General features: G+C 40.9%; 1 protein-coding gene across 5 annotated transcripts in view; it reads right to left on the bottom strand.

The window, feature by feature from the left end:
- HDAC6 (histone deacetylase 6) overlaps window positions 1-14,766 on the bottom strand; it is a 1,533,697-nt gene that overhangs the window by 1,071,278 nt on the left and 447,653 nt on the right. For all 5 annotated transcript variants that reach the window (XM_044080374.1, XM_044080376.1, XM_044080377.1 and 2 more), the window contains exon 8: window positions 13,575-13,679. In XM_044080374.1, coding sequence (XP_043936309.1) covers window positions 13,575-13,679 — 105 coding nt within the window. The remainder of the gene's footprint in view (window positions 1-13,574; window positions 13,680-14,766) is intronic.

Raw genomic sequence — 14,766 nt, 5'->3', positions numbered from 1 at the left:
ATTGTAGCTTGCTACAGACCCCCCACCATGCCCCAGGATTCCCACTCCTCTTTTCTTGATACACTGGAAAATATTAAGGTACAACCCAACACTCTAATAATGGGTGATTTCAATTACCCTACCATTAACTGGGAAAACTACTCGTGTACCAACTCTTTGCTCAATGTCTTCTGGAAATCATCAATTCCAACGCTTTGGATCAACTTATCCACACCCCCACCAGAGGCAGCAATATCCTAGACCTGGTCATCACCAACATGGGTGACCGGTGTTCCACACCAGAGGTCAGCTCCTCGTTGGTCAGATCCGACCACAAGCTAATCACCCTAGACATCCACATCCCGCTCCCACCCCCCATTAGGAAAACCATAAAAAAATTTCCCCAAAGCCAACTTCACGCTTCTTAAGACAGAAGCGGCAAACTTCATGACACCCATGCAGATGGACAATAGAGGTACGACTGCTGAATCCTACACAAATGCACTTTATAAGCACTTACACGAGTGCATGGATCGTGCTATCCCCAACAGAACCAAGATGCTATCCTCCAAAAAAAGGAAGCCAATCTGGTGGTTTTCTGCCATAAATAAACTCTACAACAGAAGAAAGAAATTGTTACAAAAAATTCCTCTTGGGAATGCTTCTGCTCCCACCCCTCATAGCCTATTCTCCACTTACTACCTTCAACTTATTCATATATTACCAGACACCAAATAATTAAGTCAACTGTAGTTCTCTAACCCTACTATTCCTCTGAAGAAACTATATATATACTACCACAATGCTTTAATTTTTCTAAAAATTTTTACTAAACTCTTTCTTTGCTTCTACTTAAATCTGGGTTGTTCTACAAAATAAAACCTAAAAATTACTTTGTAACAGCTTAATCTTTATTTAGTTTGCAACCCACAAATAACTGACATTGTAAACTGCTGTAATCTTTGGGTTACCACTGCTTTAAAGCTTTGTGTTTAACCTACTAATAATTTGAAATTGTAAGCTGCTGTATTTTGTAACCTTTGTTTTAGAGCTTTTCTCCCCAGGACTCCATTGAAAACGGGTTCTTATTGTCCCAATGGACTATCCTGGTTAACCAACTGCAAATAAATAAATAAGTAAATAAATAAAATCCCACGATTGGAGGAATTCCCTGGTCAGCCTCAGTAAGAAGCTGAGATCCCTCATAAAATCCTCCAAAGCTAGTTATGAAAACAAAATTGCCACTGATTCTAAAGACAACCACAAAGCATTCTATAGCTATGTCAAAAATCTCAATGGCAACACTCAGATCTTCTCAGAGTTACAGCACAATGACACTAAATATACAGAACCAACTGATATTGCCAACATCCTGGCAGATAGGTTCAGTGCTAACTTTACCCCACTCTCACCCCCTAAAGGGCCCATCTTTATACCGGAAGAATGCAAAGTTCCTGTAATCATGGCTGCACAGGTAAAAACTTCACTCTCCAAAGCCAAGAACACAGCATCCATGGGACCTGACAACATCCCAGGCTGCCTTCTACATGAACTACAGAATGAACTGGCACCCCACCTAAGTACCATGTTCAATCACAGCCTCACCTCAGGCTTTGTGCCCATTGAATGGCGCACCGCGATAGTTATCCCACTCCACAAAGGTGGGGCCACAACAGACCCCAGGAACTACCGCCCCATTAGCCTGACAAGCCTCGTCTGCAAGGCAATGGAACTCATAAACAAAGACATTGGAGATCTCCAAACCCTGGACCCCACACAGTTTGGGTTTGTAAAAGGCAGATCATGTCTCCTAAACCTGATAGACTTCTTTGAAGTAGTCACCAAAGCCATAGATGAGGGTAAGGTGGTTCACACAGCCTATCTAGATCTCGCCAAGGAATTCAACACCATCCCCCACTCTGGAATTATAAACTCACTAAACTAGGTATAAATCCCTATGTCACAAGATGGGTTGCCAACTGCCTTACTGAAAGAACTCACACTGTAAAAGTAGCAGACTCCAAATCAGACTTCAGACCAGTGACAAGTGGAGTATCACAGGGTGCAGTCCTGGGTCCTCTCCTGTTTGGTATCTACTTCTCTGAAGTACAGGCTAACACAGAAGGTCTTTGGCTAACTAAATTTGCAGATGACTGCAAACTAGGAGCCATAATTGAAACTCCTAACAATGTGGACATCCTACAAAAGGGCCTCACTGAGACAGATACCTGGTGTCAAAGACATGGTCTCAAGCTCAATGCCAAAAAGTGCATTGTCATCCCCTTTGGTAAAAATTCTGTACCCATTAACTACCACATAGGTGGTAGTCTACTTAACACCAAAAGTGTGATAAGAGACCTTGGGACACAGGTGGACAGTAGTCTCTCCTTTGATAATCATATCGCCAAAGTGGTCAGGAAATCCTTCTACGTGGCACACCTCATCACAAAAGGTTTCTCATCCAGAAAAAAAGAGGTCATTGTTCCCCTCTACTCATCACTCATTAGGCCCATTATGAAGTACAACGCCCCTTTTGGTATGTACCTCACAAGACATCTACAACAACTGGAAAGGCCGCAAAAATACCTCAAAAAGAGGATTACTGGCCTCAAACAGATGCCTTATGCAGACCGTCTCAAAAAACTCCAGCTTTACTCCGTCACATATCGCCTACTCAGAGGCGATCTCTGCCTAACATACAAAGCTATGTCAAACCCAGAGCTGTTGGACATACTCCACTTAAAGAAATCTCAATCCCTCCGAGCTACACGCTCTAGGGACCTAAACCTTGTCACCACAATAAACAGAACATGCTGGAGGGATAGATTGCTGTCCCAGAGACTTTCCATACTCTGGAACAGACTACCTATCTATGTCAAACAGAGCTCCTCATTAGTACTCTTCAAGAAAAATCTTGATGATTGGATGGGTAATAGGAAATTCACCCAGGGGATCACTTCTGTGGTTCTGCTTGACAAGCGCACAGGAAAATAATTTTCTTGGGTGGCGAAAGCCAGGGTATATTTTTGGCTAGGCTTGTATAGGCCCTAGGGCCAATAGCCTAGTACCTACCTATGAACCTATGGAAATGTCAAATCTGCTGTCATGGTGTCACATTCATGACATGCAATGCTGTTTGTGGATTTAGCTTGGTATTCAGGTAAGTGCTGTTTACGTAAGGGAATTGGGTAGGGGTTTTTGTGTGTTTAGTGCGATCTTGGAGTTAGTATATGTAAGTAGAGGGGGGTGCAGCCTCCCACGTGAGTGGTGCAGAGGGGCTTGCCCCCCTGCTTATAGTTAGGGTAGGTGTGTTTGTATGTTATGTTGTGTTTGTGTGTGTTGTTTTGTTTGTTGTAGTGTAGTTAGGTAGGTGTGTTTGTGTGGAGGTCACGATTTTGGTTTTCGCGGTTGTGGGTTTTCGGGTATGTGGAATTTTGACTATACAGTCTTGAAACACTTCAAATTCAACATTTCAGTATTTCCAGATTGTCTAGTGAATCTATACACACACACACACACATATATATATATATATATATACATACATATATATATATATATATATATATATATACACACACACACAAATATATATTTATACACATACATACACACACACACACATATACATACACATATAGAGATGCACACTCATGCACAAATATAAATATAAATACATGAATATACGTGTGTGTGTACATATCCTCAACACACATATAACACTATTAATAGACCATGAAGAAAAATATACTTCATGCAGCACTAAAAATCCCAATTATTAAATAGCATGGTCTAAAATAAATAAACATAAAACACAAATTGCAATTACTTACAGGACCAGTTTCCTCCACTGCAATTGTGCTTATTTCAGGCCATTCTCAGCTTTGAGTCTATTGGGTTACCTCCTCAAACTTAGTGAGAATCCAGGTCCTTTCTCTACAGCTACAACTAATTTGCGCAGGATAGAGCATGGTATATGTTCAATGTTGTCAGCTTAGCCCAGACATAAAATGCTTCATTTACATGCAGGAAACAAGAAAAATTAATAATATACTGGTTGAATCCTGGCAAAAGATTTCATTGGTCTGCCTCAACCACGTTAAGTGGCATATTTTCTGTAGAAACAAATTCAGTTACCTGAATCACAGCTACACCACACTGGCCACGTTGAACTATCATGCAACAATAATGTTTCAAGAGATAAATTCCACAAAGGCCACAACATTTAGTAACTAACCATGCAGGACGTTTACTAACTAAGCCTCTTACTCTATTCACTCTGACAAGCTCATTATAAATTTTAGACTAGTACATAAACTTCAAAAAAATGTTAGTGTCTGAGAAAACACACTGGGCCACATTCTGAAAGAGTTGCTCTTAGTTCAAGTGACTTACTCCAGTGTACGTCTGCCCTGATTCTAAAAGACTCACTCACGTTAAATGACTTGCTTCAATGTAATGCTTGTCAATAAATACATTTACACCAGAGGCCAGATTCTGAAAGACCTGCTCTCGGTGTTAGTGATTTACTCCGGTGTAATACACCAGGGTAAGTCACTTACATGAACGGCAAGCCTTTTAGAATCAGGCCCATTATGAGTAGTGACAGAATGAAAGGGATGGTGTTTAATTCTCATCACATTCCATTAATTTCTATACACCACTTTAAGTCAATAATGTCCTCACGTCTTTTCAAGCTTGCCCACCACACATTCAGATTTATCTGCAAAAATCTGAGCCACCGTGAACTTCTGCCAGGAAGAAAAAAGATAGAATGGTACTTGCGTACCATCACAACCAGGTTCCAAACCTGTCATCATTCTTCATGTTATGGAGAAAGGAGTCAATGCGTTTTTGCAAGGGTTGGTATGCTACTAGCTAGCTCTCTCTGAGACTGGGTAATCACCCACAGAGAGGAATAAGGGCCAGATTCCTCTTCCAGGGTGGCGTACTTTGGTGACGGAAATATATTTTATATAAAATACACATGGCTGCCTAAACCGATGTTTTTATTTATTTATTTTTTTTAGGTATTATGCAATTACCTGTACAAAAGAGGTACACATTTACCAAATTGTAATTTTATTGAATAGTACGTGATCTTTACAACAGAAATTAAAGTGCAACACAAACTGACGGAACTAATCGCTTTGCTGTTTCTTCTTCTCTGGTGGAAATCTTACGGCTACCGCTGTCATAATAAGATTCAAAACAGTCTTTCTTTGCAGCTTGAGCTTCACACCAAATGTAGTCCGTTAGGTAAGAGTCAAGATGGTGACGGGCTGTACCTCTGTTTTTTTTTTTATTTCTACATTTGACAGAACCTCACATACGTTCTAGACCCTGAGTGTGTACACTCGTTTCAGGGTCAACAAAGTTGTATTTATGGTTCACTATTACAATTGGGAAACCAGCTTCTTCAAGTTCACTAGTCTGGTAAGTTCCCCAACAATCTAAGCAAATTGTACTGCCCTCTTTAATGTTCTCTGATTTTCTGCATTAGAGTAGCAGCACTTCTGTCAGGTACAGTTAACAAGGAAAGTTTCTTTCGTTTCTTGGCATATACCACTGAAAATCCATTGTTCCTGCAGTACACTCCTGCATTACTCTCTCTCTCTCTTAGTAAACAGACCTTCATTCACTTCAACAATGTTTCCTGGACCACCTATTTTCTTTCTTCTCCCTCCATTTCAAGAATGCAAATCTCTCTCAAGTAATTATTCCAGTCTATAACAGTTTTATCGGCCATATCTAGTTCTTCACAAAATGTAATTGAAGTCAATTCCTTGCACCAACATAAAAAAATCAGACGGCTTAGGTAAATAAAATTCCACTGCCTTCAAACCAACTTCCACTTCGCATTCCCACACATTGGTTGCACTTCCCTGCATTACATTTCTAAAACACCTGTTTTCCGAAATATAATTTCATGGGATGCCAATTACTACATTCTCAAAGGTCAGGCAAAATATAGTATTGTTGTAACAATCTCATGGCATCTTTCTCATTAGCAGGCAAATCCCACAGATGCATATCGGGAAGAAAGGTTTATAAAAGGCAGTAAAGAAGACTGTAATGAAGCACATTTGACAAAAATAATGTTAATAAATTTGTCGGCACGTGAAAGGGATGGGAATATATCAACAGCGAGTTGTTTGGAACCTGGCTGTAATAATACGCAAGTACCGAAATAATCTCTCGGCCTATAAATTAGTTCTATCATGCTCCCTGTAATCAAATCAGAAAAAAATATTTAATCTAGGGAATCTTTGTTTGCTATTGTCCAACTGCTTTCAACATTAAAAAACTAACAATGATGTCTATTAGAATATGTCTAACAGAATATAAATTTTATGTGAGATATGACATGCATCTGTCTCTCTCAATTGGATTTTGCATGTTTTTTTTTTCTAACTCCAATTACAAGTCAGCCCACAGAATGATTTTGCAATGTACTCAAGACAACTTCAGATGTGACTAAATATTTTATACAAGTTCAGATACAGTCTGTTGCAGACAAATGTGTTAGTAGTCAATGGACAAGGGGCATGAAGTAGAACATTTTGCTTATTTCTAAGAAACAGTTGAAACATTATGATTTCATCTTGCCTGGTAACAAGAAAAGAACATTGACATTTTTTTGTTACCATTGGTTAGAATGATTTGAATTTTACTGTAAATACATCACAGGGTAGGCTGAGCTTATGCTGCTGGATAATGCCCTGTATTCCTGCTTTTACTTTATATTATGCCCATGTTTTCTTCATAGAACAGTTATATATACAATAGCATATGGTAAATTTCTTGTGAACAATAAACGTGCAATGAATATGAATGCTTCACAGTCTCATTTTCACAGATGTTCTGCCAAAAAAACTATCACTATCCAACATAAACCACACGCAAACAAAAATATTTAAAATGTTAGAAAATACAACAGAGTGTACAACTCTACTGCAATGCAACTACTCAAGCTGCTGAAAGTGGTAGTATGCAAAGAAATTCAAGTTTGCTTAACATTTATGGCCTTGAATCACATGATATTCATACCAAAGTACACATGAAGACATTCTTATCAAAACAATTACATGTAAATATGTAAACATACAGTTTTATCTTTCAACATACAATCAGTCTAAACAAACAAAAAATGAGGCAAAATACCTCTCAACTGAACAGATTTTCACAAAATGTTCAGACAGCAGGGAGGTTGCCTGAGGTAGGTGCCATGGCTCCAGCAGTATCATACTGCGCAAGAGGGGGTACCAGTGCTGGTGAGGCCAGTCTGGTGCAATCAGTATTGTCCTTGGTTTGTCCTGTTTGATCTTTAGCAGAACCTTCGAGAGGATAGGCAAAGGAGGAAAGGTATAAACCGAGAGGCTTTCCCAGGTAAAGGACAGGGCATCCACTTTCCAAGCTTGACTGTGGGGAGTCCTTGTGCAGAATTTGTCCAATTGGTAGTTCTGAGGGGAGGCAAACAGGTCCATCTCTGGCATCTCCCATTTATTCCTCAAGAGGTTGAATATTTTTGGTTCCAGTTTCCATTCACGTGGGTCCATGAGATTTCTGTTTAGGTCGCCTGTCAGTGAATTTAGCTTGCCAGGCAGGAACTGAGCTTGTAGGTGCACTTGGTAGCTCAAGGCTGTGTTCCACAGAGCCATGGCTAGTCTGCAGAGAGGGTTACCCCCCTGCTTGTTTATGTACCACATAACTGTGGTGTTGTCTGTCTTTACCAATAATTGTTCTGGAAGTATGTGGTCTTTGAAGGCTGTCAGGGAATTCTGTACAGCTAACATTTCTTTTTGTTTGATATGCAGGTGCATCTGACTCAGGTTCCATTTGCCCTGAATGCACTGCCAAGTGAGCCCCCCATGCCTAGTCTGATGGGTCTGTTGCTAGGGTTTGGGTGGCAGAGGGTAGAGTGAAAGGGAGCCCTTTATTGTGGTAGCAGGCCTCTGCCTACCAAAGGAACTCTGTCTTTATACAAGGAATGATAGGAATCATTGATTCCAGTTTGAGAATGTTGACACCATAGGCTTTTTAGATACCATTGTAGTTTCCTCATATGCAGTCTTGCATACAGAATTAGTAGAATGCAAGAGGCTATGAACCCCAGGGCTTGCAAAATTTTCCTTGCAGATAGCTGGGTCTTTGTGGCCAGTACTTTGAAGTAGGTTGTCAAATAAACTTGTTTCTCTGGCGTGAGGTAAGCCATCTGGGAAATTGTGTTCAAGCTTGCACCCAGGAATATAATCTGTTGGCAGGGTACTAGGTGAGATTTCTTTTTGTTTATAGTGTACCCCAGTGAGGTTACAAGTTTCTTTACGAATGTCAGATGCTTTAATAGCAAGTCCTGGCTTTCTGCCTGAATCAGACAATCGTCCAGGTATGGACATATATGAATATTTCTCTGCCAGCAAAATGCAATGACTGGAGCTAGACACTTTGTGAATACCCTGGGCACAGTAGATAAGCCAAAGGGAAGTGCAGAGAACTGATAGTGCATGGAGCCTGCTCTGAAGCGTAGGTATTTTCTGAAAGATTCCCTTATTGGAATGTGCAGGTTAGCTTCCTTTAAGTCTAAAGTTGCCAACCAGGCATCGTTGCCTAGCATAGGAAGCAGTTGTTAAGTGTTAGCATTTTGAATTTTGGGATTACCAAAAAGGTGTTTAGAATACAGAGGTCCAGGATAGGATGCCAGGAAAAGTCTTGAATAAAAACCTTGTCCCCTTTCTTCTGCTGGGACAGGTTGAATAGCCCTGATACTTAGAAGAGAGAGAACCTGCTGTTGAGTCTCTGCCCACTGACTGGGGGTAGGTCTGGCCAACCGTCTGGGGTTGGTAGGGTGTGGAAGTGGAATCTGTATCCTTGGAAAACTATATTTAAAACTCATTTGTCCTGGGTAATGAGTTCCCAGTTTTTTGCATGCAGGGCGAGCTTTCCTCCTAAGGGAGCAGGCAGTTGAGCAGGGCTTGGAAGGGTTAAGGTCAATTCATTGTGGCATTTTTCCATAGGGGGGTGTCTTACTACTTCTTGCTTTGGAAGTGGGACCCCCCCACACTGCTTAGGACTGTGTGTAGCCCGAGACTGTAACCTAGGTGGTCTGCTGTTTCTGGGTTTGGACTGAGAAGGCCTGGAAGAGAATGGAAAGGACCAATTCTTTGAAGGCCAGTGCCTACTAAATCTGGGAGGCTGTACTTACAGGAAATCTTTAACAGTTTGTATAGACTTAGTTTTTTCCTCCATCTTTTTGAGGACTTCTTCTGCTTTGTTGCCAAACAGGTGGTCTTGGTTTAAGGGAGCATCCAGTAATTTAACTAACATGATCTGGCAAGTTTTGCTCCTTAAGCCTAGCATGCCTTCTAAGTACAGACCCAGTGACAGCAAACCTGCAAGATGCTTCTAAAGAGTCAAAACCACATTGCAAAGTATGTTTACCAACTTGTTCAGCAGGATGCATTAAATCCTGTAATTTTGTGTGTACAGCAGTCAGAAATCAACAATTTTCTGTTTAAGTAGTCCCATAATATGCTGGTGGTACTTTAACATATGAAACTGGCAATTTAAAGCCCTAATGGCCAAAGTAGCAGACGTGTATACCTTCTTACCCCATCTGTCCAAGGCTCTAGAATCTCTATCAGAAGGAGTAGGATTTTTGGCAGCAGTAGCCTTACTGCCCTTTGGTCCTTGGGAAATGGTCTCTGGATCCGCAGTAGGATTTTAGTCAGGTACTCTAATACCGGTCAGGTTTTCTGGGAGCTGGAGGTAAAGTGCCTGGGGACAGGCTAGATTCCAAGAAGGCATCCTCTATAATGTCCAGAACAGGAGGGATAGCTAAAGGCCTATGTTGAGGAAGGAGTAAGAATTCCCTATGCCTCTTTTTGGAGTCAGAGTAATCCTGGCTTTCCCAGCGGAAATGCTCCCCAAGAGTGTGCAAGGTTTCACCAAAAGAAAAATCTTCTGGAGGGGAAGCAGAGGGAATGGAATCCTCTGCATCAGAATCCTCATAGGTAGATAAGGGCAAATCCTGATAATCAGAAGAAACAGAAATATCAGAATCCTGATCAGAAGAATCAGAAGGAAAATCAGTTCTAGGTCTCTTAGAGGGAGAAGGCTGGCTTCCCCTAATTAAAGTAATAAGGTCTTCAGCCATTCTAAGCATTTGTATTTTAGGCATATAGGCCTGACCATATGGTTTGGACATTGTTTTTCTAGGCATGGGTCGAGTTTTAGGCCTGGATGAAGTAGATGCCGTTGGTTTAAAATTCAAATCTGTAGGCCTGAATACACTCTCAGTAGCCAGTGCCTGCACAGCGGCTCCAGACCCATCCAAGGTAGAGAAATCCGCAGATTCCATAGTCGAAGAAGCATCTCGCGGCATGCAGGACTCTGAATGGGTCTCAGTAGAGGCTTGCGAATCTGAAGTAGCGGGTATCAGGGGCTGCGAAAGCAACTCACTGAGTACCGGCGAACTGGCGACTAGCTTAACAGCAGCATCGTCGGCAGTTTTGGACCTATGCGGTCTGTCTCTGTCTTTATCCTTACGTTTTTTTTTCAGAATAACTGTAGTCAGATGGCTTACCGAAGCCATTTCTGGATAGTTGTACAGAGTACCAAAATAATTTGCTGCAAAAATAGACTGACGACGAATAGTTCGGGGGTTGAATAAGGCACAAAACTGACAGCGAGGGACGTCATGGTCTGGGCCTAAGCAAGGAATGCAGTACGAATGAAAATCTTTATGAGCTATTTGCTTTCCACAGGTAAGATAATTGTTAACTTTTACTGACATCGGTTAAGAGCAAGAAAAAGGATCCCCAACGGGGTACTTAGCTTTTTTGAAGATTTCGGTTCTGAAACTCGAAAACGAACATTTCAGGAGTCGGACGAATGGCACTTGCAAACTGCTTCTGCTTCAGGCACTGCGTGATGAGAAAGACTGATGTAATGGCGTCAGCTGCATGTTTTATACCCCTGACGACCTGACGTCATAGAAGAGACAGCGTCTGACGCAGGAATCCAAGACTCTGGTATTCAGGCCGGCTGAGGGCTACCTGCAGGCAGATAACCCCAAATGTAATGACTGCAACAGTGAAACACGAAGAACATCCTATTATTCTATCAACTTTCTAAGTTTGTAAGAGCAATACTTAAAACCTGTCCCTATTTGCCCCCCCTCCATCATTTTATGCTTTGTCCAGATTTTGTGCTCGAAGAGGTTGAGAACTACAGGCAAAACTGAGAGGAAAGCGGTTTAAAAAAAACACTAGTGCAACAATAAAAACACAACTTTAAAGACCAAAGAGATTGTTTTCAGAACCATGCTGCTCAGATTAGAGACTAAAAAATAGCTTTGGAAAATAATTTCAAAAATATTAACTTGATAATATATATAGGATATAAAAATTACTTTCATGGCACATGTTAGTGCACGTCTGCTATTCTAACTTGTGCCATGGAATGGCACTGCTACTGTGACAAATTAATACATGTGTCAGTCACTAAAACAGCACAGTATTAACATCTTAAGTAACAAACCAGTTTGAACTAAAAAAAATCAGTACAGCACACAGGGATGCAAATAAAATTTTCTCTTGTTGGACAGTGTCATGCAGTGTCTAAGACATCTGAAACTTCTGCTCCCTTATCCTTGTTTTTGTTACCGAACAATTTTGCAAGAATTGGGCCTACCATACTTCTGGTCACTTTATAATACAGCCTGCTTCATGCACCACTGGGTTACATAAGGTTACCCAATGTGAATGGTAACCTGGAGATCCAGTACTAAGCAAGCCAGGTGATTAAAGCAGCAAATGTAAGATGTACAAGAACCAGAACAGAAGTGCAGTTAGAATTAGCATAACTCAAAACTTCACCTCTGTGATTCACTGGAGTTCCCATTAAGTCACACACCTCCTTGGTGGGTGTTTTTTTTTTTTGTAATTGTGGATTTAGAGAAAGCATATGACAGGGTGCCTAGAGAGGAGTTGTGGTATTGTATGAGGAAGTTGGGAGTGTCAGAGAAGTATGTAAGAGTGGTACAGGATATGTACGATGGAAGTGTGACAGCGGTGAGGTCTGCGGTGGGAGTGACGGATGCGTTTAAGGTGGAGGTGGGATTACATCAAGGATCAGCTCTGAGCCCTTTCTTATTTGCAATGGTGATGGATAGGTCGACAGACGAGATCAGACAGGAGTCCCCGTGGACTATGACGTTTGCAGATGACATTGTGCTCTCTAGTGAGAGTAGGGAACAGGTGGAGGAGACCCTGGGGAGGTGGAGATATGCTCTAGAGAGAAGAGGAATGAAGGTCAGCAGGACTAAGACAGAATATGTGTGTGTGAATGAGAGGGAGAACAGAGGAATGGTGAGGATGCAGGGAGTAGAGGTGGCGAAGGTGGATGAGTTTAAATACTTGGGATCAACAGTTCAGAGTAATGGTGAGTGTGGAAGAGAGGTGAAGAAGAGAGCACAGACAGGATGGACTGGGTGGAGAACAGTATCAGGAGTGATTTGTGACAGACAAGTACCAGTAAGAGTGAAAGGGAAGGTTTACAAGAGGGTAGTGAGACCAGCTATGTTATATGGGTTGGAGACAGTGGCACTGACAAAAAGGCAAGAGTCAGAGCTTGATGTGGCAGAGTTGAAGATGTTAAGATTTGCACTGGGTGTGATGAGGATGGACAGGATTAGGAATAAGTATATTAGAGGGTCAGCCCAGGTTGGAAGGTTTGGAGACAAAGCCAGAGAGGCAAGATTACGTTGGTTTGGACATGTGCTGAGGAGGGATGCAGAGTATATTGGGAAAAAGATGCTAAGGATGAAGCTGCCAGGTAACAGGAAAAGAGGAAGGCCTAAGATAAGGTTTATGAATGTGGTGAGAGAGGACATGCAGGTGGTTGGTGTGACAGAGCAAGATGCAGAGGACAGGAAGAAATGGAAACAGTTGATCCGCTGTGGTGACCCCTAATGGGAGCAGCCACAAGAAGAAGATTAATTCCACAGTAAATATGACAAATGTGGACGGCGCAGTGGTGCAGCGGTAGCATTATCGCCTCATAGCAAGAGGTTCTTTGGTTCGATACTCAGCTGGGGTGCCTTCTGTGTGGAGTTTGCATGTCCTCCCTGCATTCGTGTGGGCTTCCTCCGGGTGCTCCGGTTTCCTCCCATGTTACAAAGATATGCATCTGGAGCATTTCTCCCCGGGTCGCCGCTGAAAACTGGCTTCATTCTAAGTCGGACTTTCCTTGTTAACAAATAATAAATAAATAAATGTACAGCATGCATGTAACACTCGGCACAGCCCTGCACTGAGTGACAGAGGATTCTTCAACTTATTCCTCTGAACATTCTTACAAAATTTAACACCAGCAAGCAATTTTATTCATGTGAATTGGGCTTCAGCTATTTACTTACTTTACAAGTCTTTAAGACCAGACATATATACATTAGTATTACTCTTTAATAACAAATTCTCAAACAAAATATTTTAAAAATTAAAACCCAACAATGATGTCATTAGGATGAATAGTCTCGAATTTTCAGGCAAAGTAAGAAGACTAATTGCCCTTGCATCTTTACCATGCTCACCTACCGTTCAACACCATGGTTTTGCTTGGCATAGTTGGCTGCAATGGCAAGATTATTGAACATGCTGTAGCCATTCATCTTTTCCCAGTAAGCATGATGTCCAGGGGGCCTGAAATCAGGAAAAAAACATAAAACTTTACATTTTTTTTTTTGCTCCCTACAGCCTTCAGTTTCAATATCAAACTACTAATTTCATAAAGCAACCAAGTTCTCATTCCATGAAGTTCCATTAATCTAAAAAATAACAATATACACAGTTAAACAAGTTCTCATGATTTGTCCCAATGCAAGCCTCAAAAGATGCGTGTCTAAAAGGGAGATTAAGATGTACACCCTTGAAGCCTCGTGACCTAGGAATTTTATTTTAGTGAAAGATTAGTACTTCAGAGGACTTCCTCCAATTAACATCTCAAAATGAAGATGTCTATCAAGTCTTTAGGAGCCAATATTTTCTCTTATTAAAAACTAATCACAACAGAATCATTTTATCTCTACTGTAAATTCTTGATCAAACTGTTGCTATGGAAAACTGAACGATAAATCCAAAATTGTTGCTTCTTCATTACTAGATACTCCACTCTTCTCTCTTATTTACAACCTTCATCTTGCATCATTTTCTGATGTTTCCAAATTAAAAAAACTCACATCAAGGATGACAACTGTAGTTTTACATAATATATTTTTTAAGTAGATATTGTTAACACAGTAAGGTCTTTATTAATTTTATATACAAGAGTAAATTAAAAAATACTGATATCAAAATATAGACCCCCCCCCCCCCAACAATGACTACACCAAAATACTAACAGTTCTTAATATCAGCACATAAAAATAACTAACTTAATATGTCTACATTAACTTAATGGAAAAAGATAAACACTATACTTTTGCAAACACTTTACATTTAAATCAAACAAAAAAAAATCCTAAAAAAAACATAAGGCATGGCTTGTCTGAACAGTGGTAGCATTACAGAAAGTTTTTTTTCTAAGGTAAGGCAGAGGTTTAGAGTTAGGGGTAGTGGCAAAGGTAGAGTTAAGGTTATCATGCATTAGTAAGATATATAGGGATGCTTTGTCCCTCTGCATTTGTTTGTTTGTGTCTTTCGGCTTTTCCCGGTTAGGGGTTGCCACAGCGGAAATCCGGTCCGCTAATGATTGGCAATAGAGTTTTACATGCTGGCTTGCCGGGCCTAA

This window comes from Protopterus annectens, chromosome 8.part0 (assembly GCF_019279795.1).
Source record: "Protopterus annectens isolate FY-2018-M chromosome 8.part0, PAN1.0, whole genome shotgun sequence".
NCBI classification, from domain to species: Eukaryota; Metazoa; Chordata; order Ceratodontiformes; family Protopteridae; genus Protopterus; species Protopterus annectens.
Note: the sequence above shows the minus strand (reverse complement) of the source record. Positions and strands in the feature narration are given on the sequence as shown.